The sequence below is a fragment of the Ascaphus truei genome, chromosome 4 (assembly GCF_040206685.1).
Source record: "Ascaphus truei isolate aAscTru1 chromosome 4, aAscTru1.hap1, whole genome shotgun sequence".
Classification (NCBI taxonomy): Eukaryota; Metazoa; Chordata; class Amphibia; order Anura; family Ascaphidae; genus Ascaphus; species Ascaphus truei.
Genome location: NC_134486.1, coordinates 362,611,097 through 362,633,712, shown reverse-complemented (window position 1 = coordinate 362,633,712; position 22,616 = coordinate 362,611,097). Strand labels below are relative to the sequence as shown.

General features: G+C 41.2%; 1 protein-coding gene across 8 annotated transcripts in view; it reads left to right on the top strand.

The window, feature by feature from the left end:
• ASAP2 (ArfGAP with SH3 domain, ankyrin repeat and PH domain 2) overlaps positions 1 to 22,616 on the top strand; it is a 199,894-nt gene that overhangs the window by 146,385 nt on the left and 30,893 nt on the right. For all 8 annotated transcript variants that reach the window (XM_075598335.1, XM_075598332.1, XM_075598336.1 and 5 more), the window contains 10 exons: positions 3,362 to 3,465; positions 3,555 to 3,624; positions 3,904 to 3,991; positions 8,143 to 8,191; positions 9,921 to 10,087; positions 12,295 to 12,428; positions 16,539 to 16,633; positions 17,568 to 17,757; positions 20,634 to 20,719; positions 21,231 to 21,346. In XM_075598335.1, the coding sequence (XP_075454450.1) occupies positions 3,362 to 3,465; positions 3,555 to 3,624; positions 3,904 to 3,991; positions 8,143 to 8,191; positions 9,921 to 10,087; positions 12,295 to 12,428; positions 16,539 to 16,633; positions 17,568 to 17,757; positions 20,634 to 20,719; positions 21,231 to 21,346 (1,099 nt within the window). The remainder of the gene's footprint in view (positions 1 to 3,361; positions 3,466 to 3,554; positions 3,625 to 3,903; positions 3,992 to 8,142; positions 8,192 to 9,920; positions 10,088 to 12,294; positions 12,429 to 16,538; positions 16,634 to 17,567; positions 17,758 to 20,633; positions 20,720 to 21,230; positions 21,347 to 22,616) is intronic.

Here is a 22,616-nt window from a genome sequence, read left to right as displayed (position 1 = left end):
GGCTCTGGGAATAAAAACCTGGGTGCCTCACATTAGTCGGTTGCTTCATTTTCCCTTCCTGAAATGAGACTTGGCATCTGAAGTAGTTACATGCAAACAGTGACATAACCACATGAAGTAAGAAGTCTCGCAGCAGCTCTGGGATTACATTACACTGAGGTCTTCAAAGGCTGTCGAACAGCTGTGAACAGAACTCAGGAGAACACAGACAAGCAAGGATTGAAATCCTGAGGAAAAGGAAAGCACCCAGTGAGGCAACAGAATCCCACAGGAAACGGGGGACACCGGGTTTATATGGAAGTGACATTAGTTTGATACTTGTCCTTTATAAACAGAATAATAATTGCATAATAATAGGTTTTTTTTTAATAGCCCCACGTAACAAAGGTTGCCACCACTCTGGGTTTGACCTGGAGACTACAGGTTTTGGCCACACATCTCCGGGCTACTGGTTTACTTTGTAAACCTCCGGGTAGCATCTCCCCTTGTAACTGCTGTTAATATGGCTGCGTGGCGCCAAATGGCGCTGGGTTGCCATGACAACTGGAATGCTACGGGATTTTGCGGCGTCACGTGACGCCCTTTGCGATGACAACGGAACCCTATGTGACGTCACGTCGGCACTCGGCGCCTCATTGCCATGAAGTGATGAGTTGCCGCGGCCGAAGGTAAGCGTTAAATTTAAAATGTTTATCTCCGGGTTAGCCTTCAGTAGAAGGTGGCAACCCTGAACGTAACCCCGAGAAAGTCAACTCCAGTCCTCAAGGGCCACCAACAGGTCAGAATGACTAAGCCACTGATTGAGTTACCTGTGCTGAAGCAGAGGTATCCTGAAAACCTGACCTGTTGGTGGCCCTTGAGGACTCGAGTTGGCCACCCCTGGTTTAAAAGCTTGTGTCCCAGGTGCTAAAAAAAATACACTTCAGGACATGGGTGAGGATTCATTGTCCTTTTCATTGTTCTACGATATGCAGGGTATTGGTATACTCCGCCATTACGTGAGCCGAGCGTCGTGTGGACCAATAGGAAGCTGTGACGTCAACAGGCTCAGCTTCCTATTGGCCCGCGTGATGCCGGAGCTTCAAACTTTATTGAGATACCGGCACCCCGCTGCGTAGGTAAGTATCTCCAGATTCAGGGGGTCACTGGCGCTGGAAATTAATGGGGTTCATCTCCGGAGACTCCCTGCTTCAATCCTAGCTTTAAAAATGAAATTGCAAAACAAATGACCCGCTTGGATTGCCTCTTTAAATGGTGTCGAGACTTGGAAAGGCAGTTGGTGTAACGGTATATTTGTTCGCTCTTGATCCGGAGTGGAAGCGATTGTAGACAGGGCTCTGGAGGGATTTGAAGTCACTGAAATTCTTCACGATGACGATCTAGGTTTTAAGATGGGTCTTGAAAGTGGGGAGAGAAAGTGCTTGACGAATACTGTGGGGACAATAAAAAAAATGTGTTTGCACAGTATTTGACAGCATATAGAACATTGTACATGGATTTTCGCAGCCATAAGAAGCCCTAGCCACAGCGTTATCCTGACAGTTTCTATCCCCAAACTGTTTCTACACTACACCTGCCACGGTCCAGAGACACTGAGTGTTTGGACTGTGTGAACAATGAAGTTCCAACTTCAATGTGTGAAGCCCAATTGAAGCCTCTGGGTTTTTTTGCTGGAGTGCTTCACCTCGGCCCTTCAACTCCTCTAGCCAGGGCATTATTGGACAGTAAAACCCTGTTCTTTGAAGATAATTACTTCATTAACAGTAGTTTGTTTAAATGCCCATTAAAGCAGCAGAACATGCTGCATTGTGTTTTAGGTTTCTTTAAATTGAATTACAAGATTGAAGCATGGGGTCTCCGGACTGTGTTAAATTCAGCTCCGAGGAGCCCCTGCTTCCAGAGATACTTCCGTAGGGGGTGCTGGTATCTCTGCACTCAGAGAAACAGTATGCCTAACAAAATGGCGGCTCTAAATTTCCCAAGAGCCAATAGGAAGCCGTGATGTCATCCGCTGCGGCTGCCTATTGACCACCATGATGAGACATTTAAAACAGGGATACCGGCGCCCCCTTCCGCGGTAAGTATCTCTGGACGAAAGGGGTCAGTTACAAAAAGTAAACACAATGCAGCCTGTTCTGCTGCTTTAATGTAGTTTCGGTCAGTAGATCAGGTGAAAAATGGGATGTTACCCAAAACCGAAATAGATGTTATTTTCCATTAGTTAGCACCTTTTTCACTAAGGTACTGTAAATGCAGGTAAAAACAACACCTTGAGCTCATTGGCATAAGATTATTTCAGGATAATGTTGTTCTCTTTAAAGAGCGTGATGTTATTTAAGTGATAGCGTTACTTTCATCCAGAGTCTGATGATATGTCAAATATATTCAGATGATATGCTAATGTAAATTTCCCAGGTACCTCCCCACGTGGAGCATAGGTTCATCTATTCGGGGGTATGGAAGTCAATGGCCCATCTCCTAAATTGGTCTCCCTCTTTTCCAGAGTTACAGATGTAGCGGGACGTCCTGTGTCCGGAGCTGCGGCTGACAAACATGAAAAGCTGCGGATTCCGGAGATGGTGCCGTGCTGCGGGGGGGGGGGGGGTTTCCATGCTTCTGCATGTGAGACCGCGCAGCGATAATCTTCCGGCACCAGGGCAGCCACGCTCCCGCGGCTAGCCCCGGTGCCGAAAACAGTCACGTTTACTACATCTGCAATTCTTAGCATTGCTTAGTGAATATGGGATGAATGTCATGTAGGAGATGAGCTTATTTGCAAGTCATTTAGAATAGCAGCCATTGCAAATAATGCCATGCTTTTTATGGAAGTAAATCCTGGTTAATGTTACGTTATTTGCTCTACGGAATACTGCTTTATGGTTAACCGGCATTCATTTCGGTAAACGTCACATTAACTATGCTAACAGAGCTTGGTAAACCTAGCCCTTTGTGTTTGAAAGCTCTGTACACAATGAAGAATTCCACTGTTGGTCCCATAGGACAGGTGTGTGCAAACTGGGGAGCGCAAGATTTTCTAGGGGGGCGGGGGACAATGACGGGCGTGCGGCTGTTGCAGAGGCCCTGTGCTCTTTCCCAAAGCATTTTAATTAATTGGCGGGGATTGCATGAGGCCTCTGCAACTTCCCTTCAGCGACACGTGACCCCGCGGTGTCTTTTGACCCGGAGACAAGGTAAGGAGCGGGGAGTGCAGACAGGGGGGCACAGACTGAAAGACATACAAGTTGCAGCATGCAGAATGGGTGAGACAATCTACAGTACCATTGACCGAGACTATTGATCTGCATAAGAACACTTTGTAATCTAAAGCATTAGTAACCAATCTCCCTTTAACATCTCGCAGGATTCTCAGATCCGCCAAAGCACCGCTTACAGCTTGCATCAACCACAAGGAAACAAGGAACATGGCACCGAAAGAAATGGCTACCTTTACAAGAAGAGCGATGGGTACGGAAGTTGTTATTGCAGATGCTGGTGTGCGTGCTGCTGTTTATTAATGCATCCGCTGATATACTAAGACTTTATTTTCATTTTAGAATTAGAAAAGTTTGGCAGAAGAGGAAATGCTCTGTTAAAAATGGGTTTCTAACAATATCTCACGGTACAGTAAGTATTCCGTTTGTTTGTTCAGACCTTGTGTTTCAAGCCTCTACGGCTGTGAACGGTTAAGAAACAAAGAGCTTAATCATTACATTTTTTACGCTTTGATTGACACTGTGCAGTTGTCGTCTGTCTGAAAATTACTTTTTGATTTAGTTTTGATCCATTGCTTAAAGAATATTTCATTTATCATGCCCTGTCTTAGGAGCCATCTGAGATAAACTGCTAAAAATGACTCTTCAGGCTGTAAAGTTTTATATATTGATATGTGCCTTCTGTTATTAGGCCAACATACCTCCTACAAAGCTGAACCTGCTAACCTGCCAAGTGAAAACAAACCCAGAGGAGAAAAAGAATTTTGACCTCATCTCACGTAGGTTCTCATGGTTTGTCGATGTGTCTGAAGGGTCACACATGGGCATTATAACAGTACTCAGAGAGCCAACCTCACGTTACATTTCATGTTAATATATAAATGAAATGTATATCTGCTGTCACCAGTGAGCGATTTGGGGAGCACTTATAGGAGCACTGTAGTTAGGGGAGAAGTTTTATTTATTTAAAAAAATGTTTTACCAGGAAGTAATACATTGAGACTTACCTCTCGTTTTCAAGTATGTCCTAGGCATAGAGTCAAGATGACAAATAATACATGGTTACAAATACAGTTACATAAGTGAACAGGGTATACTGTACATTATATACAAGACATTGCAAGCACAGTTAGAGATTATATATATTAAAGGCGTATTTAACAGTTACAGACCAGATTAAAATGTGAGACAGCTTTAGTTTTGAAAGAACATAGACTGGTGGTGGATGTGAGAGTCTCCGGTAGATTGTTCCAGTTTTGGGGTGCACGGTAAAAGACGGAGGATCGACCGGGTACTTTGCTGTACCCTGGGACCATGAACAGTCTTTTGGAGTCAGATCTCAGATAAGTGCTGCATGTGGTTGGGATGAGGTGCTTGTTCAGATAGACGGGTTGCTTGCCCAGAAAGTATTTGAAGACAAGACAGGAAAGATGAACTTTGCGCATAGACTCAAGTGATGGCCAATCTCGTTCTTTGAGCGTTTCGCAGTGAAGTGTTGTAGTTGCACTGGAGAACAAAATGGCATATTGAATTCTGGAGGGTATCAAGTTTGCGAAGGTGGGTTTGGGGTGCCGAGCCGTTCACTATGTCCCCATAGTCGATAATTGGCATTAGCATCTGCTGTGCGATACGCTTTCTGACCAGCAGACTTAGGAAGGATTTGTTCCTATAAAGTACACCTAGTTTGGCAGAGGTTTTGGATGTCAGGGTATCAATGTGCATCCCAAATGTTAAATGGGAGTCAAACCATATGCCCAAGTATTTAAAACTAGTAACAGGAGTTAGGGTTGTGTTAGCGTTGATTCTGATCTGGAGCTCAATCATTGGAAGCTTTAAAAATGTAGCCTTGGTCCCAAATACCATTGTTACAGTCTTGTCGGGAAATCCAATTTTCAAGTCTCAAAAAGTCAGATTGAAGTATGTGTTCAAGGTCGGAGAGGCTAGGGCTGTGTGCATATAAGATTGTGTCGTCTGCATACATGTGTATTGAAGCTTCCTTACAAGCTGTGGGAAGATCATTGATGAACACTGAGAAGAGTAGGGGCCCCAGAACAGAGCCTTGCGGGACAAACACGGGTGATATCCAGGGGGTTGGAGTTAGAGCCTGAGATAGACACGTGTTGGGATCTACCTGATAGGTAGGAATGAAACCAGTTTAAAGCATGCTTCCCTATTCCAGAGCACTGAAGTTTGTTAAGCAGGATAGCATGATCAACAGTATCAAAAGCCTTTGCAAAATCTAGGAATATTGCACCAGTGAAGAAGTTGCCTCATGCGAGGAGTAAGTGGAGCACTGCAAGCAGGATATTTGGCAGGCAAATATGGCACACAGGTATAAAAATTCGAATTTATTGGGTTACTAAGAGAGACATCACAAAAAAAAAAAAGGGAAGCAGAGTAGCTTACTCAGACGCGTTTCGGGCAAGAAGGCCCTTTGTCAATGAGTGACATTGACAAAGGGCCTTCTTGCCCGAAACGCGTCTGAGTAAGCTACTCTGCTTCCCTTTTTTTTGTGATGTCTCTCTTAGTCACCCAATAAATTCGAATTTTTATACCTGTGTGTCATATTTGCCTGCCAAATAATCCTGCTTGCAGTGCTCCACTTACTCCTCGCATGAGGCAACTTCTTCCTGTTATCTGCAATTAAGTTGGACGCACGCCCTGATGAGCCTTTATTTGAAGTCTTTATCTGAAGCCACATTGGATGCATGCTCTATTGAGCCTCCATTAACAGTGAGTTATTCCTGGAGTCTACATTGTAGTAGATATATCTGCATAGCCTATTTGCTCTAAGTAGTGTATCTCAGTTTGGTGGTGAAAAGGGGAACATTTTACCCTAGGGTTGTTGTGTCCCCCCTAGTATCCCATAAATCCAACTTTGATTAGCCTACAAATTAAGCAACTACTGTTTATTGAGCTTTAGGCATTCAATGCTATAAATATCATCTGCACTCATTTTGCTTGAGCAATATACATTGCATCATACCCCAAGGATTATTATAAACTGCTCATTATTAAAGGGATATCAAGAAGATTTCACAACAGTATTTTCCTGTTGATTGTTTTCTGTCGCACCGATTTACAGACTAGACGTCTACTCGCATACTATTGCACCAGTGAGTTGTCCCCGTTCCATTCCACACTGGATCTCATTGCAAACTTTTAGCAGGGTAGTTACGGTGGAGTGTTTGGGGCGAAAGCCAGATTGGAATTGGCTAGGGAAATTTGTCTTTGTATAGTAATCACTTAATTGGGAGTGAACACATTTTTCCACGACTTTGGATAGTATTGGGAGAAGAGAGATTGGCCTGTAGTTTGAGACAGTGTTTTTGTCCCCACTTTTGAAGATTGGAACAACTCTGGCAGTTTTCCAAGTCTTAGGGATATGGCCTGCAGACAGGATAGGGTTGACTATGGAAGCAATTGGTTTGGCAATGGCTGGGGCACTAAGTCTTAGGAACTTAGATTGCAGTAAGTCAGGTCCACATTTGATGCTTAGTTTTAGTTTGAGGAACGCTTGTGTAATCGACTCACCGGATACTGGGGCAAATTGAAAATTATGAGGAGTATTTGGAGAGATGAGCTATAGGATATACTCTCAGAATGAGGTTCATGTTTGTGGTTTGGGTTGCGTTTTGCTAATAAGTTAGTGGCACACCCCACAAAGTAATCATTGAATGCATTTGCAATGTCAGTGGGATTTGTCAGAGTAATATCCCCAGTGATATTCCATGGTTGTTGATGGCTAGAAGGCTGGAATATATTGTTGATAACCTTCCAGAAGTTAGCTGGGTTTGATGGATTCTGATGAAGATTTTCTGAGTAATATTGTTGCTAGGCACAATAATGATTTCATCTGTAAATGCTGCTGTTTTTTATTTTTCTTTGCTTCAAATAAATCTTCCCGTTCTGAGGTATAGCTAACCTCTGTGATTGGGAGGTCCACATTAAATGTAAGGCTTGTTGTATAGTGGCCGTGTACGCTACGCCGTGCTCGCGGCACATATAATTGGCTGAGGTTAGTCAGCCCTTCTATACAAGGGCCGTGTATATATGTGCGTGTGTGTGTATATATATGCATGCATGTGTGTATGTGTTGTATGTATGTGTGTATGTGTATGTGTGTGTGTGTCTGCACAATGTTAATAAATATTTTATTTTTACTAATGTGTTTTTTTTTCTAAATAAATAATAAATTATACATACACACACATACACACACATACATACATACATACACACACACATACAGTCATACACTCACGCACAGTATACACACAAAACGTGTGCGGCACGTGCACGCACCTTCGCACAGGCACGCGCGCGTGCACGGCCACACACAGTATGTAACAGCCCTTAGTAACCCAAGTACAAATTTCACACACTTTGCGATGACGCAAAAGGAAATTCTTGCTCCCCATCTGAGAACAAACAATATCATCTTTGTGTCTGCCTTTGTCCTGGTTGCACAATTTAACTATTGCCCTGTGAGATATTGCACAAACAGCCACTCTGATTAATGTTTTCTTCTTAAAGTGTGTGTCTGTATATACACACACACACACACACACACACACACACACACACATATATTATTCAGCTGTCTGTGAGTAGGTTTTATTGGCTATGCACACCTTTATCCCAGGCTGGGCTGAAGCGCTGTGTAATACGGCAGGCATAATCATGTAGGGGTCCACGTTAAAATGGACAAGAAGCAAACGGTGACACACTTAGCTCATTTGCATTTAATTTCCCAGAATCCCTGGCTGGTGTTGAAGCACTGTATGCCTAGAGATAATGGGGCAAGGCTGGGTTGCAGGCATGTCTGAGACATATGAATGCACTCACAAGTGGTATTTTTATTTGTCTTATTCAGAACACAATCTTGTACTATTTCTCCTCCCTTACATATTGTGTTATTTCTATATAGATGATCGAACATATCATTTTCAAGCCGAGGATGAACAGGAGTGTCAAATGTAAGTCCTTTTACACCGCTGTACAAATTGAACGCTAGCCTAATAAGGACATGGAACCTACTTCACCCAAGAATGGTTACGGGATACCTGTACCTTTTAAGGAGATTTGAACCTGTCCATTCTTCATTCAGTAGATTTGTTTGCACACAGGCTTTGGAGGCATTACACGTCACATCTTCAGATGTAATATAGCCGGTTAAAATTTGTCTAATAGTCTTTATTGAACCAACATGAGAATTCTTAAAGCCTTGAAAGCTTTTGTACTATTATATCAATGAACAATGCTCATTCTGTCCATTAGAAGGAAACAAAGCATGCACGTTTTCAGCACCACTAAAACGTCACACTTAAACTTACTAAATGGATAGAGTATGAGATTGTTTTCTTAAGTTTCCTGTGTTGTTGGGAAAGTGCCAGTGCTTATTCTTCCTACTGTATATCCGTGTTTTGCTGATGTTTCTATGATTCCTAGATGTGGGTAGCAGACACACACACACGCAGTGTTTTGGGATGTTTTTGGCTTTAGTCACAGGATTTTGACATGAGGTAATTCACGCCCTTGACTGAAAATCTATAGTTGTTTCAAAAAGACACTGATGCGGAGTAAAACCTGGCCGCACTGTACACTGACGCGGAGTACAAGTGGAAGGGTTGAGAGGCGGTGAGACATGGGTTGGGGGAGTGGGGGAACACTTGGAGTGGATGGGGGGGAAGGGTACAGGAGATGGGGGGGCACTGGGGGCTATTCCCTACCTTCTCTGTACATGTTCGCCATCACTGCGTCATCATCCTTCGTGCTCCACCCTCTATGAGGCTGCGCAGCATGAGTGAGAAAATCCGTCCTCATCATTTAGGGGCAGATTTTTGGTTCAGTGTTTGGGGTTTTAGAGCAGGCCTTGCCCACTCCCTACCCTGGCTATGCTTTAATATTATGTAAAGCTCGAAGTCTCCCAGAAAGCATTTCACAGTTTTAGGTACCGAGTGGGAGGTCTTTCAGAAAGAGGTTCAGGCTCTCAGTACAGAGCTGGAGGTCTCTTCCCTGGAATCTGTCACAGGGTGCACCTCACGACACCAACCCCGACCTGGAGACTGATATAAAAAGCCCCCTGCACAGAGGTACCTCTTTGGACTTTGGGGTCAGAGGTTAGCAAGATGCCCAGCCTCCCAGCCGTGCAGATAGGGACTGGGAAGTGAGTCAGCACTGACAAAGGGATAAGCTGTTTTGTTTAATTGTGTGCTCCCTGAAAGCTGTGTTGTTTTTGGAAGCTACGGGCTAAATAAAACCCCTTTTTCCCCCGCCCCCCCTCCCCCCCCCCAACCTATGTTTCCCTGGTGGTACCTCTGTACTCATCTCCTCCATGACCTCATGAACTTAAATATCTGTTCATTTAAGATTAACATTTTACAAACTTTTTTTTTTATCAGTTACTGCGCCTTAAATAACAATAGATTCCATGGCTTAAAAAATTTGCTTTCTGCGACTGTTCTCAGAAAACTGTATCCACTTAATTTGCTGACGTCAACTCCAGAAATAAGCTAACCTTACCTTTTTTGTATTTGATTTTCACTGAGCATTAACTAAGAGTCCAAGGAAAGCCATAATGTATGCTGAGCATGTACGACCTTGACGTAAACGGCAATTGTTTCTGAAGGGCAACTCGTGATTGCCAGAGTTCCAAAAAGCCGAAACGCATAAAGGAAATGTTCTGATAATATCTCCCATATTTAGATGGATGTCGGTGCTCCAGAACAGCAAAGAAGAAGCCCTAAACAATGCATTCAAAGGAGACCACAGCACAGGAGAAAATAACATTGTCCAGGAACTCACAAAGGAAATCATATCCGATATCCAGAGAATGCCAGGGAATGACGTGTGCTGTGACTGTGGAGCATCAGGTAAAACATCTCGCCCAAGTGTATGTGCTAGTCGTGCAAATTATTTTCCATGTGTAATCTGGACGTTGGAAATGGCACTATATAAAACGCCATCTATCCTGTTTTTCGTTTTATAAAATAAATCTCGCTGCCGAGTTTCACATCAAGTGACCCATCGGCGTTAAGTAACGTAGGAAAAGAAAAAGGAGGGCTTAAAAACGACCCTGATTACAAAAAGTACAATGTTAAGTAACATGTACATATGTATATCTTTGAGAAGAAGAAAAGAGCTCACGACCACTCGTAGTACAGCATCTCATATAAAAATACGAAGACATACTATATACAATGAGTTGTCGTGAGCTCTTTTCTTCTTTTTTTTCCTCTTACATTTCTATTGTTGAAGCCAATATATATAGCTTCACAATATCACCGGATCAACGCCGGAAACACTCTGAATCCTGTAATAAAAAATGAATTAAACCTGTATTTCTGCATTAAATATAGAGGTTTTAGAGAATCTTAACATCTGTGCTGCTGGAGGGGCCTGCAATACAATGACTGGCCTCTTTGACAGCAAGGGGTTATCTACGTCCATTGTTCAAACTCTCCAGGCAATTCCCTAGGTACACACGATTTTCTCCTGTTCCATTGGCTGCAATCCAAAATGACATCAAGCTTCTTCAGCAAATTACTAACATTACTGTTAACACCACCTTTCCAAAAGGCCTAATTGAATTTATAACATTGCTAAGAACAAGGCACTTGTTACATGTAGCACTGAAGACTAACATTGTTATATGAAAGGCATCTGGTGATTGGGCGTAGGTGAATAAATGTAGTGTGAAAAGTATAATTTGGCAGGGCCATATGAAAGTGCTTGCAGCATTGATTTAATGGAAAACAATTAGTGAGAGCTACTTCTGAGCATTTCTCTGACCTGTAGCATGAAACAAATTGGTATAACTGAACAGGAACACATTCCTACAACCACAGACATGTTTGGGCGTTTTCAACATTTTATACAGTATGTTGACACTTATCTGACCTCTATGGTCCTCTGTTTGAAAAATAATATTCAATGTGACAATTAATTAATCTGTACTTAGTGTAGCCCTGGGGAAGAGGTCAAATGATCTCATGGAGTGACATTTATCCCACTCTACATTGAAATGTGTAGCATATTCTTTCAAACCTACGATCATTGCAGTTGCCAATATTCAGTGTTAGATGAGCACAGTTCAGTTTCATAGCACACGTGGCTTCTCAGTTATTCGGACACATGTTGTGGGGGATGTTTCAGACATTCCCCATTGGAAAGCTGGTGATGTGCAATAGAAGAAACAACATCCAATTCAGAAATCTATCACCAGAACGTGACTGATGAGCATGGAATGGGACTGATCATCACGCTATTTTCATGACTTTAGTATTTTGTTAGAATTTTAGACTATTATTATTATTCTTAAAAAGTATTTCACATTAGAGAGACTTGTCGCTGTTTAAAAGTCCTTCCCAAGCTGTGTTTGTGGGGTTATTTTTACAATGTCTTCACTAGGTTATATGTTCTATATAAATGTCTAAATATATATGCATTTATTTTTTGGGCACACACTTAACGACAGTAGTATAAACCAGAGTGTTGCCAGGTGGGTTCTCCAAAAATACTGGACACAATGGTGAAAGATGCAACGCGCTCAAGACAGACAGACACACACACACCCCTCTCTGCTCCATGCTGTTTCCTCCTCTCAGGGGCCCCAGGCTCCAGACACCACCTCCTGATTGGCTGCTGCTGAGTAATGCAGTTAATAAGGATATAGGAATTTGGCCAGCCCCCTAGCAATAGCCCTAGTCTCACTGCTCGGAGAAATCCTGCGGCCTCCCAAGCCGGTCAGATCACTATGTCCAGAGAGTTAATATGTCCATTATTACCTCTAATTTTTTTACTGGACTGTCCCCAAATACAGGACAGTCTAGTTCAATATTGGACACCTGCCAACCCTAAATTCAGAGTACCTATAAGTTACTGTTGCTCTTGAGGAAGGCTCCAGTGGGTAGCCGAAACGTTGGGCCAATAAAATACTTTTTGGGGGGCATATTTACGGTGTACCTATCCGTGTGTGTGTGTGTATATATATATATATATATATATATATATATATATATATATATATATAAATATATGTAGAATTTATTTCTTAATTATTATTTTATTTTCTCAATAGATCCTACGTGGCTTTCTACAAACTTGGGTATATTGACGTGTATTGAGTGCTCAGGGATTCACCGGGAGCTGGGTGTCCACTACTCCAGAATACAGTCACTCACACTGGATGTCCTGGGAACCTCCGAGCTTTTGGTAAAGTCCGAATTCATTATTAAGGCTCTTAGTATTTCCATAGTGGTCACAACCGTGACTAGAAAGCAATGCAATTTTATGTCATATGTTATTAGCCGAGTTCTTCTCTCGAATACTGAATCTACTTGTTCAACTGCTTCACCCTGCTGGTGTTTACCTATAATCAAAGTACTATTACTTTATTCTTTAATATATTTTTTTGTATAGGTTTGACATGAACCTCTCATTATTGGTGGCAGGTAAATGCCACCACGAGGAGTCAGCATGTAGCACCTTGTGGCGGTGCAAAATGCTCTCTCTTTCTATTAAAACGCCGTTTGTTTAATTCATTTCTAAATACAAATATAAAAGTTTGGTGACCCAATAATTTGGGGGTACTTGAAGGATGCACCGTCACGGAAGACCAGACGATTACACCGAGATCTCAAGCAACAGGCAGAACGAATGAGTTAAAGAGAATTTTCGTTTGTCCAGAGCCAACAGGAGTAACACAATGCACAAAACAAGCTTAAATCCACTAAACTGAGGGTCACAGTGGGACGATCAGCTCGCTGGGTGCTGCTGTTGCTAGCTCACCCAGGATGTCTTTCACAATCCGTCAGTCTAGGGGTATCCCAGTACCTTGGGATGATAGCCACTTGCTTGAAGATTCAAATCTCCTGCTAGCCTCTGACACAGAGACTAGCTATGAACCTCAGAATATCCAGAATTTTCTGTAAGACCTGTGGAGCTGACCGGCGTCTGCATACATTCCCGGCCTCCATTTGAAACCATGGATGGCTGGGGTCAACCAATCAGTAAAGATTGCCTTTGCTACCCAATCAGAGACCGAGGGCTGATCTGAGATGGATCAATCGGCTGCGGGATGTGACAGTGCACAGCCCACAGAGGTGGCCTTAAAGAGAGTGGGAAATTCAAACTGACCAATGGGAATCATGTTGGTGGGGCTAGGACCCAGGCCTCATTTCCCAGTTTAAGCCTGATACCTCCTGCAGAGATAGACACCTCAGGGTCTGGGATGAAAAATGGCTCCGATTTTGAAGTACATGTTTCTTCGACCTGAGTCTATGTTCCCCCCTCCCCCCCTCCCCCCCCCCCCCCCCCCCCCCCACACACACTTACTGAGTGTTTACAAGCACTTCACCTCCACCAAATTGCATTATGGCCCAAGCCTCCACTGTTTGCCGGCTGGACTGAGTATTTTACCAGCCTACCACACAATAGAGCCTTACAAAGTAACAACAGTAACTTCAGCAACAGTAAAATAAACCTGCTTTGTTTAACCCCTGCGTTCTGTCTGCCGATCCCAGTGTAAATGGTCCTGGTCCCCCGTGACAGTAAGTAATGCCCTTACAATAGTAAAGAAAAAAATTAACTCATCGGATAACATGCAGAATCTTTTTAGTTTCTCTCACCCGGTTCCCTGTGCAAGCTCGTCTTGCAGCGTCTCAGGGCCCCGCTGTATCAAAGAGTCCAGGGATGTCACTTCCAGAATAACGCTCAGACAGCGGTCATGCACAATGACTATAGTACTGGTCCACTCTATCGTATGCACAGATGTGTGTATAATATATATATGTTAAAAATGGTTATTGAGGCAAAAAGTGACACTGTGTGCTCATTTGCATGTCATTTCCCAGAATCCCTTGCTGCAGTGGAAGTGCTGTATGCTGGGTGATAATGGGGAAAGGTGGGGTTGCAGACCTGCCTAAGACATGTAGATAAGCATACAGCTATATTTGCATATTTGCTTTCCTGTGGAGGGTTTTTACTCACCATAACTTAACTCAGTATTATGGTTTAGCCTATCCCATAGCCTCTCTTGCATTCCCAGTAAAATCAACCCCACACTGATGAGACCCATCAAGGTCGAAACAGCTGTCTGTGGGTGGTTTTCTGGGTATGCACCTTAACCCTGGCTGTGCTCAAAGCTGTGACCATGCAGCAAGCTTAAGCCTATAGAGAAACCATGTTAAAAATGGTTATTGAGGCAAAAAGTGACACTGTGTGCTCATTTGCATGTCATTTCCCAGAATCCCTTGCTGCAGTGGAAGTGCTGTATGCTGGGTGATAATGGGGAAAGGTGGGGTTGCAGACCTGCCTAAGACATGCAGATGAGCATACAGCTATATTTGTATATATATATATATATATATATATATATATATATATATATATATATATATATATATATATTTATTTTTTATTTTTTTTAAAGCAGAAAATAGCCGTGTTAGTCCAGTGCAGAATAAATGAGTTCTTCAGTATTAGGTGATACCTTTTTTATTGGACTAACATTTTGTCATAGGACAAGCTTTCGAGAGTTCTCCTCTCTTCTTCAGGTCAAGCAACACTGTTTTAGCCATTGAATCCTTTGTATATCAGTATTGCTTGACCTGAAGAAGAGAGGAGAACTCTCGAAAGCTTGTCCTATGACATAAATTGTTAGTCCAATAAAAAAGGTATCACCTAATACTGAAGAACTCATTTATTCTGCACTATATATATATATATGTGACAGAAAATATAGACAGCGCCCTTCACACACTACACCTAAATTGCTGCAGCCCTGATAGATGTGGCAAGAATTTGCACCAGGCAAATATGCCCAATAAACAGTGGTGTGAAAATAACTAAATGTATTCTGGCAGGAAAAACTAAAAGTGACTATTAGATAAAAACACAAAAACAAAAAAGGAAGTGTGCATAACATATAAAAATAAAAATAAAAAAAAGCAATAAAAAAAAAAAAAAAAAAATCCCCTGATGAAATCCGCAGAGTCGGACGAAACGCGTAGGGATATCTGGCAGTGAGCCTACAGTGACAGGGCAGCTCCCAGCACCAGCATGAGAAGGCAAGGACTTGCCTGAAGATTTTTTTCCGGTTTCAAGTGTGAGAAGAAAGGCTAAATGGCGGCTGCATGTGGAGATTGAGTGCTCACAAACACCAAGGATTACTCCCCTGGAGACAGCAGCTGACAGCAACATCCTTTTTGGAGCCAATACTGACACTCACACACAAAGAAGAGACTGAGGAGTCCTCAGTTGGTGCATGGGCAGGTCCCATAACATGCTTTATTTTATCAGACAAATTGTAAGTGTGCATTTGTCTTGTCCTTGAGATATTAAAACTTTGTTCATCTGATTTTACACAAGGATCGGGCGCTTCTTTTCTCTTTTTCTCTAATATATATATATATATATATATATATATATATATATATATATATATATATATATATAATTATAAGAGAGAGAGAGAGAATATCCCAATCATAAAGCCTCACTGTAAGAGACAAAATATAACCGTATGATGACGTAATAGTTTAAGTTGCCCTTCACTCCTTTACTTGAGAGAGATCTAATATAGAGTACTATAGTCACATGTCTGAAGAATAAAGCTCAGTGGTTCAAAAAGCTTCCATTGTAAACCTCGGGTAATCCATTAAGGCATTTCAGAACTAGCGGAGTGGTCTTTTCTTTTTCTGTTATATGCTAAAAAGTTATCACGCACCACTTGAAATTGATCCAGAAGTCTGTATTGATATGAACATTCGTGTTAATGTGTACAGTATTTGGTGCATGCCACTATAATTACTAAGAAGGATTTCATGTTTTAAACTCCTTGTGGCAAGAGAGCTCCGCATCCTGTGACAGAGAAGGGCTTAAAATCTGTTTACTACAGAAATCTCAAGATTGTGAAGGTTTCTGCCTTGCATCACCTTGCCACACCGATCATTTTGTCCATGACCATGTTTGGCAGTGTTCAGTGGCCGCACAAGTGGCACTGAAATACGGAACCAGTGGGAAAGAGAGTGCAGAGGAGTCCTTTTATGAAGTCTTTTTTTAATAGTTGGATGGGTAATGGGTTAACACTGAGTCAAGTTTCCCACAGTTTTGGTTTAGAGAAATACAGCTGCACTTTACAGATTTGTGTCCGGGCCTGTTATATTTGGACCAACCAGAGTTCTTTATTGATGAAAGCTCTGTACATTAGAATTTTAATACCTCACAGGTCTCTTCATGATTACTGTATCAAATTGAAGCTTTTATGCAGTTATGTGATTCATTTAAAATGCACAGATTTGTATTCATTATTATTTCTTGCAGCTTGCCAAAAATATTGGGAATTCAGGGTTCAATGAGATTATGGAAGCCTGTCTGCCTGCTGCTGATATGATGAAACCTGCACCAAGCAGTGATATGTAAGTAGAGAAGAAATGATTATCCGTTAATTAACCTACAGTTTGGTGCACAGTGTCTTAGATGAAGTGACTTAACACACCATGATCATACAGAATTCCACTGGTTAGTTCAAACATGGAACCCATCTTCTAGTGAAGTGCTGTAAGTTCTGGCAACTGTCATCACTAGGCCAGGCCTGTTTATTCATGTATGTGACATGTTTCCTGGGCTTTAAAAGATACATAAAGTAGCAGGTTGAACCTTTAGCTGAAGTGCAGGGCCTCTTCGTTTTGCAAAAACAGTCTGAAAATAACTTCAAAAATGTAATTGTCTTCATTAAACGAATTCATACTTAAAGCAAACAGATGTCTGTTTTAGTTTCTGAATTAAAAGTACATCTATTTTCATCAGGGCTGAAGGTTGGAGTGCTCCACAAATGTGCTCATACGTTTTAGCCCACGCTCTGCCTGCCGCTTATTAAAGATAGAGACGAGAGAGCGTGGTCTTTGCAAATTTCTGTTTGGCTTAAAGTGACGTGGTACAAAACGTACTAGCAACATAAAGGCAAACCTCTCCCATGTCTCAACTTACCGTAGTTCCATAAATAATTAGAAAATACTTATAGGTGTCTGATTTTTGTTAAAACGAATTTGTCAATTGCCCAGAAAAAATCCTTAAACATGTCACTGCCTTTGGCTCATCTTGGTCTTAGGTGTGGCTACACTTTTCAAAGCAATTTTGAATTTAAAAAAAATGTGCCTCCCAGTGTGCCGATCTGCATGTACACACCCAGAGTCCGAATATATCTGCAGTCTAAACACTGTGTGGTGCATGACCAGACTGGGACAGGCTTGGTGAATTTGCATAAAACAAGTAGATGCAATCTGGAGTATTTTGTGACTGTACAAGAATATATTCTAAACTTCGTCACCACCAAGTCATTTTACATTTCAGGAACGCAAGGAAAGATTACATTACCGCTAAGTACACAGAGAGAAAGTACGCCAGGAAGAAATACGTGGACAATGCATCTAAATTACACAGCCTGTGTGACGCCGTCAAAGCCAGAGACATAGGCGGACTGGTACAATTACATGCAGATGGTGTGGATCTCACGGACACCATTCCATTAGCCAATGGACATGTGAGTATGCGAGCAAACCCGTAACCAGGATCCTATATGGTTTTAAGGAAACCACTAAAAATGACCGACCGCTCAGCCTATTAGAATAACAAAGTTAATAAATACACTGGTGCATAGGGACATAGAGAACCTGTAATGCATAGAGTGTAACTTGAAGAAATTACACTAGATCCCTTTCACAACTGCACTTACAGTAAGTGTAGTATAATTTATATATCTATCAAGTCTGAAGAGACATATTCTTGGTTTTAAGGAAAACGAGTTATATGAATACAAATATACATTTTTGGATCCAAAGTTTTATTTACAATCGATTTCCTTGGTCTTTTTCTCTGTCTTTTTTAAAATATATATTTCTCTCTTTCTCCTTCTCTTTTGTCTTCTCTTTAATACAGTTTAGACACACAGCTCTTGCATGGTAGGGCTCAGCTCTACTATACCCTTTGAGTGCTGGAGGGGTTATACGTATAGGGGACCAATGAGAAACATTTGACCCCTCTTTTGGTATTTGTATCCAGGTAGGGTTAGAAGGTGTTAGAGGTGGAGGACACAAGGTCTGATTATAGGCGAGAGCCAGTTATGCTTCATTGTCTAAAAAGAAGGCGGCTCTGGTCTGTGTAATGAAATCCAGCAAGGCTTTGTCGCACCATAAAAACATAGGATTTCAGGATGGTGAATGAGATTTGGAATAGTTTTACACCATTGCCTATCTGAATCCCTTTGCTGCCAGGACTGCTATTAACTGTAATAGGCTTTACACGTATAGCTGCAGACGTTTTATGAATGAGGGACTCAAAACGGTCTGCTATGCATCAAAATTGATGTTCTCAGGCAGTGTAGTCCATGAATTGGCACTGGTATCTGGCTAGCTCGGTCTGAGCAGAGTGTTTAAAAAATTATTTTTGATTTGAGTGTTGTAAAACGACGTGTAACCCTCCCTGTTCTGTGTAACTTTACGGTTACTTTCCAACTTTGCTCTGGAAGTGCCACATCCTCAGGGGGTACTGAACACTGGGTGAGGATCTGCTTGTAGGGCAGACATCCTGGGGGCACTTCTGCTCGGCCCACTGAGGCATGTCTGCACTCTGTTACTGGGACCTGCTCTTCTCTCTCTTGGCCATAATATAGAATCCTAACTGAAGTGGCACTGACCCTATCTGACACACAATACAAGTGGGGACTAATCTATGCTATAATCTAGGGAACATTAGTTGTTCTGTATGTTTTGTGTAGTTGTTTAGATTGCAGGTTTGTGTGGTTAGCTGAATCTCCAGTGGCGGGAAGGTCCTGAATATTATAGTATACCAAAAGCAGCACATCTAACGAAAACTCAGAGACAAATGAATAAATAGACAAATATATGGAAATGGATATGAAGAAATATTGGGCACTGCAGATGGTGGAAAATTAGTTTGGTCGTAGGTAAAATAAATGACTTTATTGGGGCATATGAGCCAAACAATTAAAACAGCACAAAATATCCCCTGACGCGTTTCCCGCCGCTCAGGGCGCTTTCTCAAAGGTTACTCACGCCATATAGGGACACTGAATCATCATAGATATTTAGCCAGATTGCAGTCGGTGATAGCGGTTTCACACCCACCCCCGCCGTGACCATTCAAACTTTCATACTTCATGTTGCCGCCCCACACCTTGTCCTATTAGTAGTATTAGTAGTATACCACTTCCACTAGCGTTCATTAGAGCACACCCACGGGAGCTCCTCTCCCTAGTTTTTCTAGGACAAATTTATGATTTGCATATATCAAAAAGGCATTAGACTCAACAACTAGGTTTTAGGTAGAAATATGCTTTAAAACTGTTATTAGGTGCCTACATTAGAAATAACAGTACTTGCGCAGAGCTCTGCAGTCCTTAGCGACACAGACCCTGACATTTTCCATGACCACTTGACGTTACTTAATCAGAGGCTTATGCCAGGCTGTACACGATGAGATATATACTGTATATATATATATATATATATATATATATGGAAGTGCTGTGTGCTGGGTGATAATGGTGAAAGGCGGGGTTGCAGACCTGCCTAAGACATGCAGATGAGCATACAGTTGTATTTACATTTATATATATATATATATATATATATATATATATATATATATATATATATATATATATATATATATATATATATATATATATATATATATATATATATATATATATATACAGTGTTCGACAAACCTATACATTTGCTCGCCCCGGGCGAGTGGATTTAACATCGTGGCGAGCTCTTATTGGCCCAAGCAGCACATGTTTGGTACTAGGTGGCGAGTAGATTTTTTTGGTGATTTGTCGACACCTGTATATATATATAAAATCTCTGAACACATGCACAAGTAGAAGGGACTATTTATTTTGTGTGTACTGTATGTGTAAGTGTGCATACAAATACAGTAGTCCACGACATAATAATGCCTATAACTCATATCAGAATTTGTATATAGTTAGATAAACTAATAATAACAATGCAAAATGCATGAGTGTATATGGGGCCACTTATTTCTTAAGTGAGACTATGCCATAGGCAGGAAGACACCACATGACCCATTCAATTGAATGGCGATAATGTGTCTTCCAGTGACAGAAATAAATATGTGCCTATATATATCATACACAAAGCACCAATGTTGTATTTACAACGGAGAGCCCTTGTATAAACATTTTGAAGCGTAATTTGTGCACGCTCAGACTGCTCTGTGCTGCTGTACCAAGGTGTTGACGTTTTTACTACCTTACATGATGATAAATACTGTGAACTTTGGTCTGTGTTATTTACCCTGAGCAGCAGAACGTTCCGTCCTTCCCCTTACTTCTGGATTTACAGATGTGAATCTTTTTCGTTGCTCTAGGAACAAGGTGAGACGGCCCTTCATCTTGCCGTGAGATCAGTGGACCGAACCTCACTGCACATTGTTGACTTTCTGGTACAAAATAGGTAAGATGTAAATAACTTTTATTTTTTTTTACTGTCGCCTTATTACAATCCATATATAAATTAGGGTATACAATAAAAAGATAGAGCTGGGGACAGCCCTAAGAGCAGTAAGCACGTGCACACTTTATACAAAAAAAAAGGAACTCAAATCCTAAGCAAAGAAAATATTTTTTTATGGCTAAAAATACATCAAATAATTCAACCTTAAATAAGTAGGTAGGAGTCCCTCTATAACACTTAAGAAAATCTGCACACTTATATATTAAGTGGTATTTGTATTATTTGACAGACTATTAAACAGATCTCAAATCATGGCACCCGCATACTATTTTAATATCTTTGAAATCACTAGTGGTGCTGTCTGTCCATTGAATATTTTAGTATATCTTAAATTATGGAACGATAATGCCACAGAAGGTGTTACAGGGGTGAGTGCTTGTACTTTCTGGCAATTCCAGTATCTTGCCCAGTGGGATAGTCCCTAATGATATAATGTCTCCTTCTATTGCAGTGGGAACCTAGACAAACAAACTGTGAAAGGTAGTACAGCACTTCACTACTGCTGCTTAACGGACAATGCCGAGTGCCTTAAACTGCTCCTGCGAGGGAAAGCGTCCATTGAAATAGGTACGTACTGTATGTGGTACATGTACGGCCACGTTCACAACTTGTTCGCATTGATTTGTTTTTTTGCAGGTTGTGACAACTTTTACTTGGACAAATATGAACTTTTTACATACATAATGTCTACGCTTTTGAGTCTGCACTGATTATTATTTATTTATTAAAATGTGACTTCTTCCTTTGCCTCTTTGCTAATGCAGGCTTGAATTCAAAGTTTCTGTGTCTTATAAAAGGTATCGTAAACGGCAGGCAGCCTAACTAATAACTGTACATGTTAGAGAGCACTACTCTGCTGTTCTGTTGAGTGGCACTGGTCAGAGGCATCCTTGGAAAAAATCCTAGGTTGTCTATTTTTTTTTTGTTATATCAAAACTTATGAAGTAATTGCAGATAATTACTATTTTCCCACCAAGTCTATTGCTTTTCAATACTTGATATACTCCATTTCCAGATTTGATTCTGGAACCTCCGCTCTGTCCCATACAGGTGTAGCAGGTGTTATCACACACAATCATGCAATTAGTTTGCAAAACCGCTTCCTTTGGCATGTTACCACTCCATCTGTTTGCATTGCAAATCGCACAATAACGCATTCAAACTCAACCCCGCGGCAATGCGTTATCTGTCGTCTGTTACATTTCTATCGCTCAGCCAGCTGCACACATTGCACTGAAGCCTCTCCTCTAGAACACGTTCTAGGTTAAACCTAAACACGCCAAGCCCTGCATTGTTTTACCTAAACCCTACAGTTCTGCTCGGCCAGTCACCTAAGAACTATGACAGATATTTTGACATCATTGTCCAACAGAAATTCTTTTGGCCTTGCATATGGAAATACTGTGTGCTCATTTGCATGCCATTTCCCAGAATCCCTTGCAGCATTGGAAGTGCTGTGTGCTGGGTGATAATGGTGAAAGGCGGGGTTGCAGACCTGTCTAAGACATGCATATGAGCAATATTTCCATTTTATATATATATATATATATATATATATATATATATATATATATATATATATATATATGGAAACACAAAAAAAAAACCTCTAAAATAGCACTCAGACAAATGTTTGCAAAGAATAAAAGGGGTACTTTAATTAAATTAGAAAAAAATAACAGACATACAAACAACTAACTGGAGAGCCTGCCTGACTAATGAATAATAAAAAAACCCAATGGACAAAAAAAAAAAAAAACAGAAAAACATAGAATGCAACATATAATAATGGACCCAAAAAGAAATAATGCCCTTAAGAACCTAGCTTACTGTGGGA